Genomic DNA, 25,661 nt, shown 5'->3' with positions numbered 1-25,661 from the left:
AGTGTAAATACATGAAAATATTTACATTCACAAAGAGAAAAATTTGGAGTTGTCATTATTTATATGTTATTATAATACTATTTGACTGGTCCTGCCCACTGGAGATTGAATTGTTCTGAATTTGGAACCTGAAATAAAAGGATTTTTAATATCTTAGTGTAATTTTTGCATTTCACAAATTCATCCCCAGGGCCGGACTGGACCCTTTGGCAGGCCAGATTTGGCCCCCAGGCCAAATGTTTGACACCTGTGGTATAGAGTGTGAAGTGACTTGTGATTCAAAACATTCTTTCCTTTATTTATTTATTATTGCAATGCTTCTGGAGACTTTGGTTTGTACATGTTTGATATGGGCTTTCCAACTGATTCTGTCATCAATGGTTACCCCCAGAAATTTTATTTCATGAACTCTCTCTATTTCAATTTCTATTTTTATTGTTACCGTCATTTCTAAATCCTATAAAGCACGGGGACATCTTGTTCACTTTACATTCATGAGTTTAGATTGGACTGATGGACTATATTTTATTTTCCAGACTGTAGAGTGAACGTGTTTTCCGGCTCTGTGATTGGTCAGCGTAGACCAGCACCCACCCCCTCTACTAACCACTCCCCATCCGCGATTTCTCCACGTGATTCCTCTCGTTCGCTCCTTGCAAAGTTAAAAACAGACTTTGTTTATCTTGCAGGTTGTTTGCTGAAATGCTCACCGACTAGTTAGGCCGTTTCCCCCCAGTTTAGCTTTAATTCTCGGTCTCCTCTTCTCTTTTCAGCCTCCAACTCTTTAATTTCACTCCGACTCATCTGCGTTTTTTGTCTTGTTGTGGTTCAGTGTGTTATTTTTTGTTCTCTTTAGCTTAGACGGTGCAGGACGCAAAGAAAGGGGGTCACAAGGCTCCGGTTTCTACCCCACGTTTGTGCCATTTATTAACAAATTTGTGTGCAATAAAAAGTATTGTTTTGCACCCGATTATCGTGCGGGTTTTTTTGGAGGTTTGCTGCAGCTGAAAAGGAGGAGAACAACGTGCGGATTTAACCCGAGCACCACCATGGCGACCGATGTGGAGACGTGGTCCAGCTCTCAGAAAGCCGACGGTGAGTTCATATATTCGGGCTGTTTTCTTTGCATGTGCACCTGGGTTTAAAGTGTCGTGGGGCCTCGCATGCGTGCTCTCCGTGGGCCCATTGTCCGTGTATGGGATGGGCTGCAGTGCCAGCCATGCTCCACCATGTGTTCCTCCAAATCCACGTACACACACACACACACACACAGAGGCTGCACACGACCGAAGCTGGATCAATAATACATGTGCGCAAACGACGCTACGTGGAAAGTCAATCCACATTTTTAATATTTGGAAACATTTCGACTGCGCATGTGTTTTTAAACTGCTTTTCACATTTAACCCTTTCACGCTTGTGATTGGATGAGGCCGAGCTGCTTACTTCCGCTTTGTGTGCACACTGGCGCAGCTGTCCAAGTGTAGTTGCATACAAAGAGTCCGTCGTTCCATTTGTTTATTGTCGTGTAAAACGCGAACAAATTTCTGCGTTTTCTTTTTTTTTTTTTTTTTACTAAAACACACGTTTGTGTTTCTGTTCCTCATTACCACCCCTCCTCCTCCCCCCTGCGCGTGCGCGTGTGTGTATATATATATGTCAACACTGGTATTAAATGTTCGCGAGACTAAACGCGCAGTGCAGATACTATTACACACCCCTTTCCTGCATGAAATTACGCAAATTTTGCCAAAAAAAAAAATTGTGCTTGCAGACTCTTGGAGCGTCGTTGTCATGTGTTAGAAAATGATTTCGGCTTTAAATCTGTTCATGGGACATTCACTGGTTATGAACTCGACATATTTCATTCACGCATGCGTCTTGAAAGGATATAGTGTTAGAATAGAGTGTTTACTGGTTGAATATTATGTGGATGGTGGGTTTTTGAGCTGGTACACTGGGTGTCGTGTCTCCTCTCAGCCTGATGACGTCCCCATGTATAGCCCATAAGAGCAAATAAGGAAGCCTTACATAATCTGTGTGTTGCAGTGTATTTAAATGTTACATAAGTTGCACAAATGTATTGTTGGCACTGTAACCAGCTGCTTGCAATCTATCAAACTAGGCTTTTCCACAAGTGATAAGCATTGACCGTTCCGGAAAACACACTTTTCACTTGCAGTTGCATGGAGAGATGACACAGTGAGATAAGGGAGCACATGGTTTGTTGTTGGTATGTTATTGTAGTGTATTGTGTGTGGAAGCGGCTGGTGTCTCTGTGCACAGATGGGCTCTTTTTTTTGTCTGAACTTGACTGGCCTTTCTCTCAAGGAGGGTCAGTCATGCTTGATTGAGCAGCCTCTGTTGATGAGGTGGTCACACACACTGTCAAAGACTCTATTGTGTGTGCTGGGGGAAAAAAAAAGAGGGGAAAACAAGTCCTCAATACATTGTAGGTCAGTCTGACCACTGCACATAAACAGCAGTGGGAATGAGCAGAACCTGTAAGGGAAGGACATGTGTGGATCTGACCTGTTGTGACCATGTAGCGTTACAACCCAAATCCACAATAGGACCCTAACTGTGTCATTTACTCTCTGTATGTACATAATGGTAAACACGAAAAAGCATTACATATTTTCCTTCTTTTTTTTTTTTTTTTTTTTGTAAACACTACTGGATCCACATTGGACATACTCAGTTCTCACTTATATATGGATGCTTCTATGAAACACAGTTTATTTTGGTAGTTGGCACTTTGCCAGCTTTTTTAGACCCAATAATAAAAGAGAAATTTAGACATATTTCCTCCAGGATGTACCTAATGATGACCTCAAATGCAAAAAAAATCTACTCTTGCTCTGAGCCATCTCAAAATTTATTTATTTATTTTTTGATAAATTTTGTATTTATTTTCATTGTGCATCTCCAAAAGTACAATACAAAAAAAGAAAGAAATTCACAATTTATGATACAAGATTTTATAGCACACCCCCAAGGTTTACACCAAAGTGCTTAACATGCAGTTCCCACAGGAAATTCACTTAAATTTCCCTATGATGTGTTAAATATCATATGAAGCTACACTGATGTCAAAATTTAGGAAGACATATTGGAAACCTTTGGACTTATTGACACAGATTTGAAGTAACACAGTTTCAATGGGCATAGTGACACAGTTTCAATTCTTGATCCTACTATGATGTAAAGACCAATGTGTCTAGAAAAGAAGTCAAATGTTTTTAATACAAGCATTTATTATATGTCAAAGTTATTTTATATACAGAATATTTGCATAATTGCAACATGTTAACAACTTAACCCAGTCATAGATGTGTGTATTGTGTTCCCTTGACCTGACCCTAATATAACCCTTTTCATGTTTTCTGACTTTCACATTTTATTCAAATGTTTTACTCCAGTGATGATGACGTTAACATGCCAGTCAAAACATAATCTATACAGTTTTGAGAAATGATCTGACCAGATTTTGTAAAAGCTATTAATAGATCCATCTTTGCTGCTTCTTGTTCATTCTTACTATTTTAAGAATTTTAATCTGACAAAGCTAGTACCACTAAGTCAGTGGGTCAACCTACTAACCAAGCATCGTCTCAGCGCTAAGAATCTGTTTAACCTGGCTGCCCTTTTAGAGCTCCAGTAAGCAGATCTGTGCTCTGTTAGACGCCCTATATAATCATTTAACACCCGTAGATTCCTGCCTGGTAGACCTTTTACATCCTAAACAAATAACACCTGTCAAGAGCATCACAGAAGAAACCCACTGGCATAAATGTCAGCCACATCTCATCATGGCTTACTAAGTATACGTTATATTCTGGTCCTCTTCTAGTCTCCTTTTGCTCTCCCACATGATGTTCATTCACTTGTTTATACACACCATGCATTTGCTTTGGGTCATGTGCAAAGTGGTGCTTTAAAGTGCACCGGTGGGCACGATTAGTGGGTTATCTTAAAGAAGAAAACACGTTATCTGAATCTTAGCCGTTTATCTGAGCAGCTCTAATCTTTTGTATGCACCTCCCATTTAAGCTTAATCTGTTTTGTTGTTCTGCAGCTGTTACATGACTGATTCAAGACACACTAAGCAAAATCTGCACATGAGCTCATTAAAAGTCTATTCTGAAGTTGTGCAATGTTATTCCTTGCTGTATAGAATATATAGAAACAGTCAGCATGCCTTTTTATGTGGAGTGTGTGTGTGTGTGTGTGTGTGGCCTTAGCTTCACTGTTGTGTATTTGTACACACATCACCATGTGCACTGTGGTTATAGTCAAATGTAGCCTGAGTCTCATTACACTGAAGTGAATGACAGTTAAACCCCTCAAGCATCCACACCCTTTTCTCCTATGATAATCACCGCACGGTAAAGCATATAGTGTTGTTCTTTTTGTCCCATCTGTCGTTATGCATATACTTAACCTTAGAGAAGAGCTTGTGTGCTCTGGTGGAAGAAGCACTAGGATGTTTTAGTTAAATAAAACCACTGCTACAACACTCAGAAACATGATCCAGATTTGCTTTCAAACTGTTAAGTAAAAGAAGTATCAGCAAAATATAACTATTAGTAAGTAATTGTGCAGTAAAATTGTGTTTTGCTGTTAAATGTTGTTTTTGAATTCATATCACTGCTGCATTTATATATATTTTTCTTACTGCTATAGATGTTTAAGATTTAGCTCATTTGAACTAATTTACACCATGTGCAGTTTAATCGACAACAATGCATCATATTCTATAAAATCATACTTGTGGAGAGCCACAAATCTCTAAAAAGCTAAATAAGTTCAGAAAAACAGGCCTGGTGTCAGCTTTGCAGGGGGTCAAAGAGGGTTTTTTAAGGGTTAATTTATCTTGAGGGGAAGGAGAATTTTCTCAGCCCATGCCCATAATCCTTAAGTTTATGATAAATATTCAGCATCTACATGTTGGAAACGTAGAAGTATATAGTTGGGGAAAAAATGGAAAAATTCAGGTACAGTTAAATACAAGTATCTCAAATTTGTAATTGAAGATGGAATTTAGGGGAAAAAAAGGTTTAGTTACTCTGCATCTTGTCTGACTTGCATGCTTGTCTCTTAAGTTCAAGAATGTCTGGTCATATGTACATTAGTGAGTAAAAGAGCGTTTAATTCACTGTTGTGTGCAAGTAAAAGCATAAACGAGTCCATGTTATCTGTGTAATGATGTGCTGTGTTGTCTGAAAGGTACAAAAAAGGTTGTTAGTAGATATTTGGAGACTATAAAACTAGGTCTGACTGCTGCTGCTAATGTAAAGCTGTGGTCTGCTGACCTCCTTCTTCTCATTCATAACTTTTCTACTGTACAGATAACATAAACCCAAACACCTTAACTGGGCTGCTCAGGGACTCTGGCAGAGGTCCTCTGCAGGCCTGCATCTGACTGCAACACTTGTGTGTTTGCTAAATGAGGGGGTGGCTATGAAAACCATCATGATCATCATCTTAGTTTATGCTGGTGGGCGTGAGTTAAAGACAGCAGTGTGAGGTGGTTGTTGAAGCTTTACAGTCTTTTCTCTTCCACATGGTCTACGTCCTGCGCTACAGTGACTCAGACACAGCTGTGTGAACTAATGCAGACTCTTAGCAGTTGCAGTTAAATTCTGTGTCAAAACTGACATGATTGAAAAAGTTAGCTGAACAGCGTTGTGTTAGGCCTGTTTTGCAGCTCTTGTCTTGGCAAGCAGCAATGAGTTTTTGTACCTTCTCATTTTTATGATGCCTTCCAATTGGGCGGCCTCGTGTTTGGCACGCTGCCATTGGTTAGTTCCTAATTTACGGCTCTGACTGGGCCTGTGGCCTACATGAGGGACGGAGGAGATGACACATGGCCAGCTGTTTACAGGTTGCTGAAGGCTAGAAGGGTGTGGTACAGCTTGTACTACAGGTTAATTTAGACCTTCTTTGCTTAAAGGGGTTTCCTTCCACTTGTTGTGCAAAGTACTCGACTCAAGTCTATGAGACCTTTTAAGTTTTTTTTCTTTACTTTTTTCAAGAAATTATTTAATTCGTAACACTGTAGAAATGTACTTCTGCAGCACACAGGCTGCTCTTTTTCCTCAGAGTAAGCTTATATTGTTATAATCTGTAGTTGGTACATTTCAGGATTTTCCCTTCTATTATAACACATCAGGTGCAGCATGTTTACATTTTTGCACAGCACCTGAGCTGAAGAAACAGACAAGCTCTATTTGCATTACCACTCTGGTGAGAAAGCATATTTTACTATCCCAAATAGACTTTGTTTCTTTTTTATGGAAACAAGCTCGTTGAAAGTGAGGGAAATAGATGTTACCACAAAGTTAAAGACTTAATCAATGGGCAGATTTATTTCCCATTGATAAAGATTGTCCCAAATTTTTTTTTTTTTTTTAAATCACAGCTCCCAAGAGTTCCAAAGCAAGAGTAAACCCTGTGTTGTCCCCTCCCTGTGTGTTTTCTGCATGCCCTGTAATCTATAGGGCTGTAACACGTCAGATGTCCATTTGGGTCTGTGCATAAAGTAAGTATTCATTACACCCTCACACATTCCTTCTCCTGCTGCCCCTCTTCTCCTACAGTGCAGTCATGTGACCAGTCATGGCCCCAACCATGCCATATGTAGTCAGGTTCACTCCAGCGTCCACGGACTGATCGCGAGAAGACGAAGGAATAAAAAACAAATGGTGTCAGCAATTTCTCTAGCATGTGCTCCCCCTCACTCTGACTCCCGCCCTCCCTCCCTCCTCCTCTTTCTGCAGGAGGACTCCAGTCTCACTTGTTGTTGTTGTTGTTGTGTTTCTATCTCCACACATAGAAGAAGCAACCTGAGACAGACTGACATACTTTTTAATATTTGCAGCATAGTTCTTAATACCAACAAAAGGGTATTTAAATTATTAGGTTGACATTTTGTCCTGGAGCTGGTGAGTCTCACCAAAATATGTGTTTGTGAATTTGTGCTGTCATCTTCCTGTGTTACATTTCAGTCGTTGTGTGACCTTTGGCTTAATGTGAAGAACACTGCCTTGGCACTGAACAAGCTGTGACATTGTTTCATACTGAGCTGCTTCATAAAGGTGTTGCTTTTTTTTTTGTTGTTGTTTTTTTAATACAAGGGCAGAAATCTAGGCCAAACAATGTCTCAGGATGCTATAGTGATATGCATGCAAAGGGCCTTTTTTGCCTTTAGGCAATGTGAAGCAAACCAGTCCAGGCTTTCTACTTTTGGCACCTTTTTCAGTTTGCTGTTTAGAGATCTCAAGTAGACAAATTGCACATGCATAACATTCACTTGGATTTGCTGCAGGCTCTGTTTTTGTAGCAGAACTACGCTATAAAATTTTCTTTACTGCAAGTTTTATTAATATCATTTCAGCTGTTCTAAAACCTTAATGTCATTCCACTGTTGTACATAAAATTGGTTTCTTCCATAATCCATAATATGTCACAATTAGTTCACTATTATTTTCTTCATGACCTGTCACCCAAGTACAGTTTAGAAAAACACCAAACCATGTGGATATTTTCATTCCAGATGTATAACCTCTCAACCATCTGATCACAGGGATGTCCTCTTACAACGACAACCTGGCAGAGGCTAACCGTTCCTACAGCGATTGCGAAGATGTCCTCAATGAGGCGGAGGTCAACAGTAACTGGACGCCCCAGGAGAAAGCACTCCATGAGGCACGACTCAAAGCCAAAGCCAAGCGTCGCCTGCGCAAGTCCTCATCCCGTAACTCCACCAGCGAATCCTTTTCTGAGTCAGGAGACTTGGCAGGAGCTGATCCGAACAGTCCAAAGGGCAAAGTGAACACCAATGATCGCAAATCCAGGACAGGCAAAGGCAGAGGTCTGCCAAAGAAAGGTACAGTTTGGTATTTTGGCACAGGGTGTTTTATGGTCAGTGTCTGCTGATTTTATGGTGGACCTGCACACTTTGTCAAAGTTTAGCATGTATGTTTTCTTTTTTAACCCTTTCATGCATAGTGGTCACTAAGTGGACAGCTACTCTACAGCTGTTCTTTTGTATATTCTTTAATTTTGCTGTTTTAGTTCCATATCAGCCAACACAGTGGACACTTACGCATCGTCCTACACACTGCAGTTCATACGATTATTGTAAATTTGCTGTTCTTGATAAACCTAATCTGCAGTGACATGTTTAAGTGTAAAGCAATTGTTTGATATTGTTATTAGACTGTAATTCTTTTTTTTTTTTTTTAACAAAAAGGTGTTTTTTTGCATATTATCTCCATGAAGTGAGTAATAACTAGTATTAGAGTAAGTTAAAATGTGACAAAACATCAGATTAGCAGCATTAAAAATGTTTTCACACAGTATATCAGTAAATACATGTTTCTTTGCTTCAAAAATTAAATGCATGGTGTCCAGCTGAGTGGATATTTTTGCAACTCCACGAAAAATAGGTTCATAAGTTTTTTTTCAATTGCATTGTTTTTTTTAATGCCTAAAAAGGAATAAAAACACTCAGGAGTCTTGATTGAATCTTGATTAAAGTTCTCATAATTCATGCATGAAAGGGTTAAATAGTAAGCTGATTGAAGTATCTCAACTTTTTACAGTTAAAGTAGAAAAGGAATGTACAATAATCATATTAGGCATGATCTGACGTATGATGTATTATGTTTTCTCTGCTGGTTATTTCTCAGGTGGTGCAGGTGGTAAAGGAGTGTGGGGGGCTGCAGGGATGGTTTATGAAGATGAGGAACCCGACGTACGAGACCCCAACTATGATGAATCTGCACAGGTGAGACTATATGCCAGTTTCTCTCTGCATTTCTAAGTTTGTATGCATTAAATCTACAAAAGCCAAAAGAATACCAGGGTTTGAAGGAGGACAACTTTTTACAACTTTCTCCTCTTAGTCCATATCAAGATGAAATGTAAATGTAATGACTTGACACTGTTTCAGTTTTGCTATGGAAAAAGGAAGCAAAGTAAAATTAATAGGAGTGCTTTTGTGTTCAGCCAGTGAACCTGTTAGCCGTTTCCGTTTCTAAGCTCATCTCAATTGTCTACATCCATGATAAATGTACACTAACTTGAACACGGGGGTTCTTCAGGACCCATCTTCTGCTCTTATACAGCAGCAACAGGATCCACTTTAAACACTATTGGCTAACACCAACAATAATACACAATAATAATACAGCACAGACTTCATGTTCACACACTTCAAACTTAATCCTTTAAGTTTCAAGTGAAGTCTTAAAAAATACTGTGGTAACAGAGCAACCCAACAATTCTCAGTATGGAGAAACAATGTGCAACAGCAGTAGACTGGGCTGTACTTTTACTGCAGAGCACAACAACCATTGCCTTATGCTTTATTAAAGGAGAAACCCAAGACGAGTACTGATTGTACACTGTATTTAAATGGCAATTTCATCTACTTGTATGTTTTGCTGTTTTATTCTTCCACAAAACTGTATCTTAGAGGAAATTATATTACATTTTTACAACACAGAACTTTTACTTTAATATTTACATTTTGCAGTTAACGCTTTTGCTTTTTAAAGCTGCATTGTTTTGTTTGTTTGGTTCGTGGTCTTGTTGCTGTTCACCATGTAACAGAAAGCTGGTTAGAAATATTTTGTCAGTCTTTTGTTTTAATCCATGTGCAGGGATAACCCTTTCCTGTCCATCCGTGCCATGCTCAAAGACTTCTTGCTTCTTCTTGTTTTCACGCTAGACAGCGTGAAAACAATTGCTAACATTCACACACCTCTTTCTAACACTGTTATTAATTCACCTGCCAACGTAATACAGTGACTTAACGATGTGGTCACTGGTTGCACTCTTGCCTAGAAAGTTATACCAGTTGTAAAAGTTTGGAGTTGGTTAGTTGAACTAGTTGAACTGGGGAAACTGTGTTCATCAGTATGTTATAAAATTGGCAGTAAAACCTCTATGTTGTAACTAAGGATGCAACGATATGAAAATTTCATATCACGGTTATCATTATTATCACAGTATTGTTGAAATTGTGCTAAAAATGTTCAAAAAGTACTAATAAACACACTGAAATAATTTAACCAAGTTGTATTTTAAAAAAAACAAAAACAAAAAACAAATAAAATAATTGGCACAATGCATTTTCTCTTGGCAGAAACATTCAAATATTAACCCTTAGTGGTCTGAGCCTTTTTTGTCCGTTTTTCAGTCCTTTTGATTTTGCCTTTATATACTATATAAACAAATGTTTACGATACCCATGTTTGGGATCTGTTTTTTCAGCACAACTTCATCTATATCATCTTTCTGTTATTTTTTTTCACTTTAACCTACTATAAAAACATAAAAGGCCAGAAAACACACAAAAAAAATAAAATCCGATTTGAAAAATGTGTATAATTTATTGCATAAATAGCACACAGATGTTTAACGAACCTTTTCAAAGACTTTAAAAGTGAATATTGGTTCCAAATATTAGGTATATAAAATTAAAATAGTAATAAATTAAAACTATACTCAAATATTTGACATAAATCCAAATCTTTACATAGGGTTTTCTCCGGAAAAGTGCGGTAATCAAACACGGTTATCATGATAATTAGAATTTAAACGGTAATACTAACCGTCTGCAATTTTACCGCGGTTTATCGTTATACCGGTAATCGTTACATCCCTAGTTGTAACATGCTTTATAAACTGATCCTTTAGTTACCAAATGCCACTTTGCCATCAGTATTCTGAACACCCACACTGTTGTTATCAGTGCGTGCGCATCAACAGTGGAGTTTAGTTTATCACAGAGGTTGCTGGTCTGCCCTGTTGTGCAGTGCAGCTTTTTGTCCAAAGAGGCCCACTGATCAAAGCTGTGGCATATTGGGTGACACCTTTTATTTCTTGTGTCAAACAAACATGCTGATGTTGAAGGGCTGTTACCGGAACACACTGAGAACTGCATAAAAGAGGCTTAGAACAAGATAATGATTGTCAACACAGACAGATATGCATAAGCATATGCCCTCTACACAAATTGTCTAAAGTGCATTTTTGAAAGCACCACTTACATGATGGTGTCATACAGATGGCCCCGTCCCATCACAATCAACGCCAGTTTCAATCTTTAACTCTTGTTATCAAGCAAATGCTCGGTGTCTGAAGGCCATGTTTGTTCCACTCCTGATGATCGCATAGACTCTGTGCACACAGGGAGTGGAACAGCACCGAGCAGCCAGCGTGGTTTGGCCTTGAATGTTGGAGGAAAAAAGAGCACAATAATGTCAGTGGGGAAGTAGGACAGAGTGGTACAGAAAATTACACAGCCCAGGCAGTGCCTTTGAAGCAGAAGGGAGGATCACCTGATGAAGGATTTCTGAATAGTACACATCGTTCAGGCGCTGCAAAAATGACCAAAACTAAAGCTAAATAAAAATAAGGAGGGAAAAGGGGAGGCTTTCAAATGTCTGTAGATGTAGATGTTTGACTGATCCTTGGTTAAGATGTTATTTCTCTTAACACAAAAGGACAAAAGATACAGACTCGTGGTTTTGTCTCTTGTAGTTCTTCACTTTAATCATTAAAAGTCAACATTCAGGTCACATAAAACAAAGAGGAGCAAGGAAGTGAATTAATGTACTGGACCTCTGGCGATAATCCTCCTTCACGCTTTTTTTTCTTTTTTCCTGTTTAATGATTTTAGTCATGTCAAGCATTTAAAACAATGGAGCATTTTTTTTACACTCAAAGTTCTAAAGGACATCAAATGGGAGCACATATTCTCCTGTTGGAGACCTTTTTTTTGGTCATTTAGACATTTATCATAGTTTGCTATTGTTAAGGTTAAGTAAACATCATCTGAAAAGGTGGTTGGGCAACTTTTCACTGACATTCGTGGCATTCACCAATGCGCTAAAGAAAGCTGAAGTTGAAAGTTTAGATAACTACTTCTTTGTTTTTTTTTTAGTCGCATAACATGGACAGGTAACATTGCTTCTTAAAAATTGCACAATACTTTTACAGGAAAGTGGCAACCAAGCACCAAAGTTAAAAAATGCATTTATTAGTGTGCATCCCTGTAATTTGCATGTATTTATCCTGATAACGTATGTTCTTTTCTGTCAAAGGGGGACACAGTTTATGCTAAAGTTGTGCCAGAGATAGATGAGAGGGAACTGGAAAAAATGGTCAACCCAATTGTACAGGAGTACTTTGAACATGGAGACACAAAAGAGGTCCAGGTAAACGTGACTTTTTTTTTTTTATTTTTTTTTTTACTTTATTTGTTGTGTTATGTACATTATATTCCCAGTCCACGAAGGGATTACAAAACCAACCACCAAGTACCAATATAAATTGCATGAAATGATAAACCTTTCTGATGTTTTTTACCAAAATTAAGAGACAAAGGCAGTAAACACTGTAAATGCTGAACCCACACCACTCCATTGTCATCAATAGCGCTCCAAAACTTTTCTGGATTGTGGACAGACATTTCATTAAATATTGACATTTTTGATTCATCACAATAAGGACAGTACAAGAGAAAATGTGATTAATTCTCAACTTGACCAAATTTACACCACTGTAGTGTCCCTTGAATCAGCTAACATCAAGGGCTAGAGGGATTCCTGTTCGCAGTTGTGCACCTGAAATAAATATGAGTTTAATGGAAGAATCTGGAATAAGATGAAGAACGTGCTCATTGTAAAGAGACTGCACCCACAAAAACTCAATAGAAGTTACATTTTCAATCCAGTTTTATTCCATTTATTGTATAATTACCAAATGTATACAGTTTTTGCATGAAATTCTGCTGTAGAGAATAACATTTTTCCACTGATGGCTTAGATTGATTCATTTGACCGCACGTCTAACCTACTTTGTTCATCCTCATTCATGTCAGCTGTTGCTGAAGGAGCTCAACCTCGGCCACAATAAGTACGAGTTCTCGTCCATGGCCGTGTCCCTGTCTCTGGAAGGCAAAGCCAGCCACAGAGAGCTGACTTCCCGCCTGCTATCTGACCTGTCGGGCAAACTGTTATCACAAAATGACATGGGCCGCGCCTTCGACAAGATGCTCAAAGAGCTGCCAGATCTCATACTGGACACTCCAGAGGCCCCACAGGTAGAACAGACACACAGGCCAAGGACGGAACTTCCACTTAGTCATTTGAAGTACACCCTATCGACAAACATTGAAACTGAATGATGTGGAAGTAAACAGTGCCACTAAAGATGTTTTAACCCATGTCTTCCAGATGTTAGGCCAGTTTATTGCCAGAGCCATTGCAGACCATGTTCTCCCCATGTCTTTCCTGGACTGTTACAAGGGCAAAGTGGACTGTGACCACGCCAGGTGAGGAAATGTTGATGCTCAAACTGGATTAGGTGGCTTTTGATTGGCAGAAGATGACACCAAAAGCTGTATTGTGTAGGTACACAAGTAGAACACTCAGGTTTTCTTTTCTGTGAGACAGCCAGCTGTTTTCTTTTGCCTTAGTACACTGTGGCTACTGGATATTTATAATTAAACGTTAATGTACAGGGTGTCCACAAAGTGTCTTTTTAATTTAAAAAAATTTTTACAAAAGCAATTGATGAGATATGTTAATCAGATTTGTTCTATGTACTCGGTGGCTATCAAAGTTGCAGTGGTTAGTGTGGGGTCATGTGCAGTCGAATCATTGGTCCATTTTTTCTTCAACGAGAGATCACTTACTGCAAATGTTGACCTTTAACTGAATATGTGTCACCACAACTGGATGACCTTCAACCAACCATCATTTTCCAGCAAGATGGTGCATCACCACACTGGAGACTGCATGTTGGTGGGTTCCTAAATCAAACATTTCCAAACCGGTGGATTGGAAGGGATGGTCCAATTCCCTGGACACTTCTTTCACCAGATATCACTTCCCTGGATTTCTGTCTGTGGGGTTATGTTAAAGATGTCAAGTATTGAACAAAGATATGGGACATCAATGACCTGAAGCAAAAGATCACTGATGCCACTGATGAGGCTACAATACAGACAACATGGCAAGAAACTGAGTTCCGTCTTGATGTGTATCATTCAACTAATGGTGCCCATTGATTAAATGAGGCAAAAATCATTTTGTAATAATTTCCACAAATTTGCCTTTTTATTTGCTTTTGTAATAAATTTGTTTAATTGCAAAGAGACTTCATGGACACCCTGTGTTGGACTTAATACTGCTAGTTAGACTATTTGACCTATTTTAACTAGTCTTTCCTGTGGTGGTTTTCTCTCTTCAGAGTGGCTTTAGATCGAGCTGCAGTGCTCCTGTCCATGAAGAGGGAGATGGTTCGTCTCGACAATGTGTGGGGCGTGGGTGGAGGCCTTAGACCTGTCAAACATCTCATCAAAGAGGTAAGCTAAAGATGAGACGGTGGTACATTTTCAAATAATACACCCAAGCTATTAACTGATGGTGTAATTGTTTCTTTGTAGATCATCGTTTAAGACCTGAGCTCAGAGAGTTTTTATTGACAAACTCTATCTGTCTTGATATTATGTAAGGAAAACAGATGGCAGAAATGCATGCTGGGTCATGAACCACAGGCCAAAATTCTACTATGGTGCAGTGTCAGCACATTTTCTCCCATGAGAAAGCAAAAAATGAGGCCACATTAAGGGCACAAATACACACCCTAAAAAACATGCACTTCACACAAACACACACAGCTCATGAGCACACGTCCTACATATTCTGAGCTTTGTCTTTCTTGATCATTGTTGAAGCGTGATCTTGATTTTCTGGATTTTTGTGCTAGTGTGGGTGTGAGTGCACTGAAAGGGAAGTCATGTGACCTTGAGGCATTTTGTGCAGTGGTAGGAGACTGATTTAGATCCTTCCTGAATTTGGAAATACTTAAACAGGGTTTCAGTAACTGTTTATCTCCTTGTTATTATCAGTAATGACAGGTAGCTCTGCAGTTTTTGTTTAAAAAGCCTCAAAGTTAAATAGAAATATATAGATACAAATTGTTTTTTTTGTTTTTTTTTAATTTTCAGTGCTCAATACTTACCTGTATTCATAGATTTGTGTTTGGCTTATCCTCCACTGGTGGCATTAAATGGACAAAAAAAAATAGTGACCACATCTTTACATGCAATTTGCAATTTATCAACTACAGTTGTTTTATTTTCAACTGTGCCAAATCTTCATCTGAAATAAGTAAAGGTGTCGGATAAACTGGAGAAAAAGTATAAAGTGTAATGTTTCCCAAAACAGCAGGTTTAATCTTTAATAGTGTTTTGCATTTTAAACACTTATTACTTATATCCATTGAATAAAATCTTCATTGGAGAAGTAAGTGAAGTTGTCAGACAAATGTAGTGGAATTGGGAGATAACATTTCCCACTACTAGAAGCATGGAGGTGCATAATTAGTATGTTAAAATGGGATTTCAGAGTTTTTACTGTGTGTGATACCTAAAAGGCCAACACTATGTGAATTGCTTAATATTTACAGGTTAATATAGTAGTATACAGTCTTGCCAGTATAAGTGTCCCATAATACAATGCAGTTATGGCAACAGCAGATAAGGATGGAGGACGACACAGCCCAGTATTCAGCACCATTAGACATGTACCTGTATGGTCCATACTTTTTGACAGATGCTTGTAGAAATGAGATGGCTGACCACTAGGGTTAACTGCCTCCAACTGAGAAGGAGATTGTCATGAATTCACACCTGAGCAGTGTCAGCACAGATTCATCCCACTGCATATTTACACAAAAGCATGCTGAACTTGTACTTGTATTTTGTTCCTTTATTACCTTCACCAAGGAGGTTATGTTTTCATCGGGGTTTGTCTGTTTGTTTGTCTGTTAGCAAGACAACTCAAAAAGTTATGGATGGATTAGGATGAAATTTTCAGGAAATGTTGATACTGGCACAAGGAACAAATGATTAAATTTTGGTGGTGATCGGGAGGGGGGGCTGATCTGCCTTGGCGGAGGTCTGCGGTCTCCGACTGCTTTTCTAGTTTTGCTTTTTTTATTCTTCTGTATGGCAGTTTTTTTTAATTGTGCAGCTGTTTTATGTTTTTAATCTATTCTTGTATTTTATTTTGTGTTTTGTACTTTATTTATTCTTCTGTACAGCGCTTCGGTCCACTGTGGTTGTTTTTAAAGTGCTTTACAAATAGAGTAGAGAAAGAGAGCTTAATTATTAATCTTCCCCCTGTAAGGCACTTTGGAAAAAAGCATCAGCCAAATGCATAAATGTAAATGAACATTAAAATGGACTTGGCGTATGTAGAAGGTATGGTAGGATTTCAGACTGACCTCATCTAAAATTTGTACTTGCATATACTTGGTTACTTTCTCCAACTTATTTTGTGTGGATCTTCTGTGACAGACCATCTTAAAAAAGCTCATACTTTAGCTATCACGCCCCTGGGTTGCAGGTGGCAGAGGCCTTTTTTCATCACAGCTCTTGCTCTTTTTCTGCATTCGTTCAGCTGACATTCTTTTTTTTTTTTAAAATACATTTCCATTCATTGTCACCGTACACTTTGCGCTCCCTCCTGTTATGTCGATGCTCAGATGGCCACACATTCGCCCTACTGTACAGGGTTAATTTTAACCCATCAAGACCCAGTGCTAGTTTTATAACAGTTCCCACATGAATTTTTCTCCATATTTAACCTTTCTTAATCAATTTATCAGCATTTATTGTAATATTAACCTTTTTTATTTTACATTTTTTTCAGTGAAAATCAGGTGTTTTTCTGTATTTATTTCAGTGATCGTGGCGATGTTCTTAGAAGTTCAGATTAAGATTGAGGGTTATTATATCAAAACAGAGAAAACTGAAGAAAAAGTGACTTTTTCAGCAAATATATCAATAACTGAATGTAAAAAAACAAACAAACAAAAAAAAAAACCCTGTCTCATCCACTGTCATTTATCAAACTCTGGAGTTTTTTGGTGAATCAATGTTGTAGAAGGTGACGGTGTTTCCATGGTAACTGTGGAGCCTCTGAACGTCCAAATGGGTCATATCTGATGACTATGAAAGATGACAAACTGCATTTTACACCATTTATTTACATGTATTAATAGGATTAGTGGCTCAACAGGTATTAAGTATTTTACATCAGTAGTTTGGTTTTGAGTGGCTCTTTGGGTCTTTATGGGTTAGAAGTGCAGGTGTAGCTCAGAGGGTTTTGTATTTGTTTGCATCCATTGCGTCTCTTCAAATTTTAAGTGATGGGCTATGACTAATTGTTCCCAAAATATTTAAAGCGGTGCTTGATGTGCGTGCAGCTCAGCTGTAAGTGATGTAACCAAGCAATACAAACAAACGGAGAGATATTTTTCTGCCAGGCACATCAGACATGAATTAGATTAGATTTTCCAATGAAGTCTAATTTTGTTGTTTAAATTTGTAAGGTCTCTTTCTTCTGCTTTATCCATTTTCATGCCTCCTGAATACAAACAGATGTTTATAATAACCTGTGCTTTAAAAAAAAAAAATAGTGTTGTCATTATTTCAAGAAGCATTTTTATTGCTTATAAATGAGGTCAGGTTATTTTATCTGTGTAAATATGCTAAAAGCCAATTATTTTTTTCATTTGTGTTTCTTTCAGATGAACCTTCTACTAAAGGAGTACCTGATATCGGGAGATGTGTCAGAGGCAGAGCGCTGTCTGCGGGATCTGGAAGTCCCTCACTTCCACCATGAGCTGGTCTATGAGGTATGATGGCGCAAGGTTTATGCCAGTTACGACTATTAACGACATTAAAAGAAATAAAACATCTTCAGCTATTTGCAGAATCATGTCAAAACCTCTGATACAATTTTTCATTGTTTGATGACTTTCTTACAAATTGATAAAAATGAAAATAGGCTAAAATAGCATGAGGCATTTTTTTTCTTATATAATTCTCCTGGGTCCTTGCTAAGTGCATCGCTAAGTAAACCTCCAAAAATGTATTTATTGGCTGACTCATCTGATTTCTGCCAAGGACAGTGTGTATGTATTTGGCAAAGTCACACTTGTACTGTGGGTTTTTAACTAATTCAGATCATGTTGGGTAATGTGCTTTTCCATTTTGGGAAGACTGAAGCTGTCCACGCTCATGTAAATGTCAATGCAAATGCTTTGTCATATTTTTGTTTGGCAGAACCTGTCATGAACACTTTTATGCTAACTTAGTCACTTTGTGCTTTAATAAAAATTTTGTATGACTCTAAATGGCTGTGCAAACACTGCCACCATGTGGCCAAATTTATATCCTTTTGGATAAAAATCATTTTAATTATGACATGCCTTGTGATGATATTTGACTTGATAAATACATGACGGCCCTGGAGCATGTATCTTATGAACACTTGTCTTTCAGGCTGTAGTTATGGTGCTGGAGGCGAAGGGGGACAAAGCCAGTCATATGATGATGAAGCTGCTGCAGTCCTTCTGGAAAACTGGCCTCATCACTGTGGATCAGATGAACAGGGTTAGTGGCTTTTTTCCATATATCTTCTTGTGTTGTGTTTTTATGTGATACTAAGAAAGTTGAAAATATTTAAAGATTTTATGAAATGATAATCTATAATAACACAAACTATAAAAAGTACATTACTAATCAGTAAGTTAATAAATAAGAGGCCTTCAACTAGTACATGTGAAATTCTACACAGTGTTGTAGCTCTTTTCCAAATGCTTAGGATTTTTTTAATGTTGGCAGTTGATGCTAAATTTTTATATTGGTGTGTTTCTTTTGACGCCTTACAGACATTTTACTTTCACTAGGTTGAGTTTGAATTTATGCTGAATATGAGGACAATTTGCAGCATGCATTATTTAAGGAGATGTGGCTGAAATCTAATCAGCAAATAATTTCTGACCTAAATGAAGAATCTTTCATCCAAATATAGTTGTTAAAATTTATACTAACCTCCTAAGACCCAGCTATGGGTTTTCTGTCCACATTTGTGGACAAGAGTTTCACAACTTTATACTAACAAAAAGAAAAGAAAACTGTCCACCACAAAGGACATTCCATAAAAATGTTAAAAACTGCATCTGAAAAAACTGTTGCATCATGATGTTTCCAATACAGTACAGGCACTTATTTAATAAAAAACAAAAAAAAAGCTTGTACTTTGCTGACATTTCCTGGGTCTCAGGAGGTTAATAAATGCCCATATTTCTCTAAAATGGTCAAATGATGTTGCTGTTTTGCCTTTGATTATTTTTCATGGTTCTGTGTTGCATTATTGGTAAAAGAGGAACTACAAAAAAATGGACAGGGCATGAATATGTTGCAAATGATCCTTATGGTTTCTTGGATGTTGAATATAAATTTTGAGCGAGTGGAGTTTTTTCTTTTTTTTTTTGTTTGTTTATTTTTTAACATCTCAAAGTCAGAACTAAGTTTCAAGCTTTACATGCATTGTCTATATTTGGTCTGCTTCATTTTCCTTTCACTCTGCAATTTTGGAAACTGATAATACTGCATCATGGATCTTCTACATGTGCTGTGTCATTTTTATAAGCAGCTCTGTATCTGATGTTGGCATTTTGATAATTTTCTCATTTTTAGCTTCTACCGTCTTTGATTCCTTTCTTTATTATTATTATTATTAGTAGTAGTAGTAGTAGTAGTAGTATTAGTAGTATTATTAAAGCCCTGTCACAGAAGTTGACTTAAACTGATTATTATTATTATTACTCTTTTACAAATTTTTGAAAAGTTTTTTTAAAAGATTGAAAGTTAAGACTCAAAATTTTTCCCTGGGTAGGCATGGTATCAGTGAGCTTATTTTATTTTTCAGGATGATGCCATTGCATAACTTGGAGTGATTGATCTGTAAATCAAAACTATCCAAAAAATGTCACACTGTATGTGAAGCAAACCGTGGTAGAGTTTGAGCCATACTGAGACCACCAGGGGCCTCATGTACAAAGGTTACATACGCACAAAAACGTGGTGTATGCCCTTTTCCATGCTCACGTTCAGATGTACAAAGAATGAAATGACCGTGGAAATGCGTGGTGCTCCACGCCATCTTCATGCCTGGTGTACGCACGTTTCTAGTGCTTTTGAACCACTGGCAACACTTAGAGGTGATGCCAGGAAACTGTTAATGATGTGTTCGTGTGTGTCGGAGAAGTGATGTGTTCATCACTCGGAGGAGTGATGAACACATCAGAGATACACAGATGAACAATTAACACACCGGCACGCAATTCTACTGTCAGAGCAGCACACCCCCCCACCAGAACCAGAACCAGAACCTGGACCCATCAATGCCAATCCTGCTATCCGAACAGGATGTGATTTCAACCACATAAAGAGATGAGGACGCAGATTTCACTTATTGACAAATGCATTTAATGTAATATTAGTGTCTGTGGGAACATTTATAAGTTGGTTCAGGCGCTCATTGACGCCGCCGATTACCCTCATGATGTCCTCTTGTGACTCGGTGAGCACGGGTGAGGACACGGCCGAGGGCGGCATCAGCAAGTGGCTGTTGGACCAGAGGAATCCTACAGTCTATGACACAAGGCTTGGACTGCGTCTCACCGTCTTCTGTCTCATTGTCTTTTGGGAAATAATAATTTGAGTAATTAAACATGAGTCAAAGGGTTAGCATGAACCTTTATCTAGTTTGGCTGTGATCAGACTATTGAATGGACAAATGTGTGAGTTACACAAACACTAAACATATATTTACCTTGGGGGGGATCCAAGTCACCCACATGTGCCCCCCACCCTGTGAGAACAGTGTTACTCACATTAGCGGTGACTCTGCTCAACCGGGCTGAGTTCATCCTCTTCTCTCCTTCTGCCGGTTATGGCCTCCGCTTCACATCCACCTTGATGTCATGTGATCATGCAGGGAGGGACTCCCACCTGCAGACCCTGTTTATACTGATTTGCATATTTAAATGTGGGCGTGGAGAGGGAAGAGTCTGGTACTCCAACATATGCGGTCAATTCCATGCTGATTGGGATGAATAAAGCAAATGTACTTGGAATCGGGCGTAGGCTCAGTTTTGTTTATCAGGATTTTTTTGTGCATACAGACTTTTCTGGATTTGGGCGTACGCCAGGTTTCAGTATGAAATCCACACTAGTCTTTGTACATGAGGCCCCTAGTTTTGATCAGACCAAAGACGGGCTGTTTGGTCCAGGGGTGGTCTCACACCTGCAAATTTCTTTTGAATGAAACTAGATTGTCTGAAAGTCTTGACTGAACACAGGTATGAAAGCACCCGTTAGAATATAAATACTAATCAAGACGTTTAGCACTAAAGGCCAAAATTCAGAGCTAGATGGTTCTATGAAACTGGGCTCATTTGGTATCTGAGACTCTGCCAGGTTTTTAGACCCAATAATAAAGGAGAAATGTAGACATATTTCCCCCCAGGATGTACCTAAGGATGACCTCAGATAAATGCAAAAAAAAAAAAAATGTACTCTTGCTCTGAGCCATCCCAAAATTAATGAGTTTTTAATAAAAATATTGGGGTCAAAATTGGGGCAGGAAAAGCTACCTAGGTGTCAGTGTGTTTTATCTTGAAAACATTGTTTGAAATGGTCTTGTATACCGCTGTAAATAAAGACACTGCTTCACCGTATTACATGCAGATTTTTGTATAAAAATAATATGAAAATGTGTTTTATCTGAAAAATAGTTTCTTTTTTATCTCAGTAAATATATATTTTTTAAAACAGACCCAAAGTGCTTCCAAACTTGCTTCATAACATTAGTCCACATCTGGTTTGAATTTTTAGCCCCATGTCCTGTTTTTAGGGACCAGTTTCATAGAAGCACTCAGCTAAAAACGTGTAAAGTTTTAAGATTTTTCATGGATTTAAGAGAAGCTTTTACATGATGTAGTTAAGAACATGTGTGGTCTGATCTGGGAGGGTTAGGTGAGTGCCCAAAACAGGAGAATCTGACTCAGAGTGATGATACTATCCCTTTGTATTTTTAATTCAGGGCTTTCAGAGAGTGTACGATGAACTCCCTGAAATCAGCCTGGACGTGCCACATGCCCACTCTATCATGGAGACGTTTGTGGACCTGTGCTACCAGGAGTCAGTCATCACCAAACAGCTGAGGGATGTCTGTCCTTCCAGGTTTGTATATCTGTAAGACTAAATGTCCAGTTAGTATTTAAAGGTGCTGGAGACTTTCGTGACCAATTTTTCATCAGATCAGTCAAACCTCAGTCATATCCTCAGTATCACGAATCTGTAAGTCTTTCTGTCATTACTCACCTTAATTTCTTGCGTTACGGTGAACAATTTTGAAGTGCCATCCACTATAAACAAACCGACCCGGGTCGTCACGCGGGCATCTTGGGAATTTTGTCGCGACATGCATTGTGGGAAATGGAGGTTCGTGCAGCCACCTGACAGCGGCCGTGCGACCATATGGTATTATATGGATGAAACAAACACACTGAAACGACTGGAGGAATATGCACAGAAGGAAGGGAGTTCCTGCCATTTCCGATCGTGTCTGTTGCAGCTGCTGTTGTAAGGTGGCTGCGCGAGCCTTCACTTCCCACAGTGCATGTCGCGACAAAATTCCAAAGATGCCCGAGTGACCTCCCGGCTTGTTTGTAAACAGGTGGACTGTTTATGGTGGATGGCACTTCGAAATTGTTCACCGTAATGCAAGAGATTCAGGTGAGTGATCACAAAAAGACTTACAGATTCATGATACTTAGGCTATGACTGAAGTTTTAACAGATTTGATGAAAAACTGGTCACGGAAGTCTCCAGCACCTTTAAGTTCAGTATAGAGAGTCCATTATGGTATTAGACGGACACACTTTTCAATCTGTATTTTTTTTTTTTTTTTTTTTCCATTAGAGGACGTAAGCGGTTTGTCAGTGAAGGAGATGGAGGAGTGATCAAAAGCTAACTCAAATGATGAAGAGCAGAAAGAGGAGCAGGAGGAGGAGAATGATGAGGATGGGTGTCTCCATGTTCTCTCGCCCCGTTTCCACTCCAACATGGCTCTCTGAAACCAGGCTTGCTGTGGTCTGAAGTTTCCTTGCTCCTCTCCTGATTATGTTGTCATTACACAAACCAGCGTTGACGTTCGATGGAAGTAGACTGACCAGTGGCCCGGGCGTCGAGTTCCCTTCATCCTGTTAATCAATGTTTTTGACATTTTTTGTAACAAAATTCTTTATTTGGGGGTTAATGCACCTCTTTTGCCTGAGTCTTTGTACCTGTTTGTCAAGATTCATTCATGTCAGGGCTACAGAAGAAAGACCGGTAGACAGCTTGGGTTGTGTTTGAGGAATATTAGGGTCTTATGCTTTGGTTCAACTGTTTTCTTTTCTTTCTTTTTTTTTTTTGTTGTATTGCGCTACAAATGAAAAGTCAGTTAAAAGACAGAACATACATAGTTATTTAGCGTACAGCAAAGATCTAAACCTTTTTATTTTTAATGATTTCAAGATCATCTGCTTTGTAAGTGGTTCTATCAATCCTTTATGAATGGTGTATTTTTGTTTTCATTTTCTTTGCATCATGGGCTATGAGGCTGATGTTAACTTTTGTAAAGCACAGTAGTCAAAGCAAGAGGGATTTGGGCACTGATTGGGTATTTCATTAGCACTTGGGGCATGTATATTTGGGAAAATTAATACTCAAACAATAATTGGAGTTTATTGTTTGTGTATAAAAAAAAAAAAGAAAAAATAAGCAGCCTCTTCTGCTTCTTTACTCACAGTTTCTTGTTCTGCAGCTACATTCTAGATTGATAGCCTTAAAGTACAAAACCAAACACTGCTGGTAAAGGTAAGCTGAAAAGTGTCTTGAAATGAGCGATCTTTTTAATGTGTCTGCAAAATGGCAAGCCCAGTTTTTTTTCTTGAAAGACTGTTAATCACATTCAGATTTATCTGCCACTGTCTGTAACAGTTTTACATGTTGACCAAAGTTGGAAAAATATGGACAAGAAATATATTTCTCATCTAAAATGGCATCACAATGACGTTCCTGCTTTTTCCTTTTATTATTTGTATTTATTTTCTTTTCTATGCTGTGCTATTAGTATAAAGGAACCAGGACTAAGTGACTGGGCTAAATCCTAGATACACAAGAGTGAAAAGTCTGGACACATCTCTGTTTAGAATTAAACTGAAGACACCAAAGCTATGAAATGATGTACCAAGAACCAAAATATGTTTATTTAGTTAACTTATTTACCACCATTTGCCTTGATAATGTTTTGCACACTATTCTCAACAGTTTAATGAAGTAGAAACCTGGACTGGTAGATTATTTTCTCTTAATGCGTCAGAGTAAGTCAGTATTGTTTTGCCAAAGTCGTGTTTAGCATTATCTATTCATCTATATCACGGCAAGAAGAGTTGAGCAAAATAAAGGGATATGACAGCCCATCATGAGTAATGGAAGAGCTTTGAATGTCTTTTCAAGTGCAGACATAAAGCCACCAAACATGATGAAAATGGATCTTGCGGGTACCGTCCTCTTCTGTAGAGGATGAGATCATTAGACGTAGAAGCCTCAGATTAAGAGCTCACATCACTGCTGCTCAGAGTGCAAGCAGCAGACACTTCTCAACTGGAATGAGTCAGACTTTCAGGGTCAAATTACTGCTGATGCACCTTGTACGAAGAAGGAGAGAATTAGGCTAAAAAAAAATATAGTATGAACAATCATGCCAGTGGAAATCTGAACTTTGGTCAGAAAAAAAGAGTCTAAAAGCAAAGACGGTGACCAGATGGTATCTGCATGTGTGGCTCCCACCGTGAAGCATGGAGGAGGAGGAGGTGTGATGGCGTGGGGGTGCGTTACTGCTAATACTGTTAAAGATTTATTCAGAATTCCAGGCATGTTTAACAAGCAAAGCGACCACAAACGCTCTACATCTACACGCCATCCCATCTGGTTTGTGTCATTTGCTTATCAACAGGACAATGACCCATAAACACACCCCTCCAGACATTTTAAGGGCAGTTTGACCAGTAAGGTCTGTGTCAGATGACCTGGCCTCCACGGTCACTCAACCTGAATCCAGCTGAGGACAGTCGGATTGAATGAAAGAAGTGCAGCCAACAAATTCTCAGTGTGTGGGAATTCCATGGAAAGAACATTCCAGGTGACAAGTGTCCAAGAATGTGCAAAACTTATTAAAGCAAGAGAGAATCTACAATACAAAACACATTATGCTAATGTTTTAAAACTGTTTATACAGTATAATTCCATGTCTTTCATAGTTTTGCTATCAAGGTTTTTGGTCCTTCCAAAAGAAAACAATGTTCAGACACCTAAATGCATCCCAGAAGCTAATTACATTAATAGAAAAAACAAGTGGTGCTGGGCACAACAAACTCCGCCCCTTGCACATATTTCACCCATTATAAGTAAATGGAAAAATTTTCAAAAAATCATAAAAAATTTTAACTTTGACCTACTTTTCCCAAAATGTAATGACATCTATTCTAGGTCACTGGCAATCTATAAACCCAATTTGGCATGAATTGAACCAATAGTTTTGCTGCTAAAGTGTTAACAAACCAACCAAACCAAAAACAATACCCTTTGCCTCCCCTTCGGGGGGCGGGGTAATTATAGTAAATTTTTAATAGCAGTATGTAATGACAAGTAAATTGCTTTATATATTCTA

The 25,661-nt window shown here is 38.5% G+C and overlaps 1 protein-coding gene across 1 annotated transcript; it reads left to right on the top strand.

Moving 5' to 3' along the window:
* The first annotated feature begins 644 nt into the window (after positions 1-644).
* pdcd4a (programmed cell death 4a) lies at positions 645-25,208 on the top strand. Its single transcript, XM_030144058.1, has 11 exons — positions 645-1,095; positions 7,589-7,891; positions 8,697-8,794; positions 12,120-12,233; positions 12,899-13,120; positions 13,254-13,351; positions 14,272-14,386; positions 17,620-17,727; positions 18,377-18,487; positions 21,987-22,126; positions 22,868-25,208. Exons 1-11 carry the CDS (start codon positions 1,050-1,052, stop codon positions 22,917-22,919), a joined length of 1,407 nt encoding a protein of 468 aa, XP_029999918.1. The 5' UTR covers positions 645-1,049; the 3' UTR covers positions 22,920-25,208.
* Positions 25,209-25,661: the final 453 nt, after the last annotated feature.

This window comes from Sphaeramia orbicularis, chromosome 1 (genome assembly GCF_902148855.1).
Source record: "Sphaeramia orbicularis chromosome 1, fSphaOr1.1, whole genome shotgun sequence".
Lineage (NCBI taxonomy): Eukaryota > Metazoa > Chordata > Actinopteri > Kurtiformes > Apogonidae > Sphaeramia > Sphaeramia orbicularis.
This window is presented reverse-complemented; position numbering and strand designations above follow the sequence as displayed.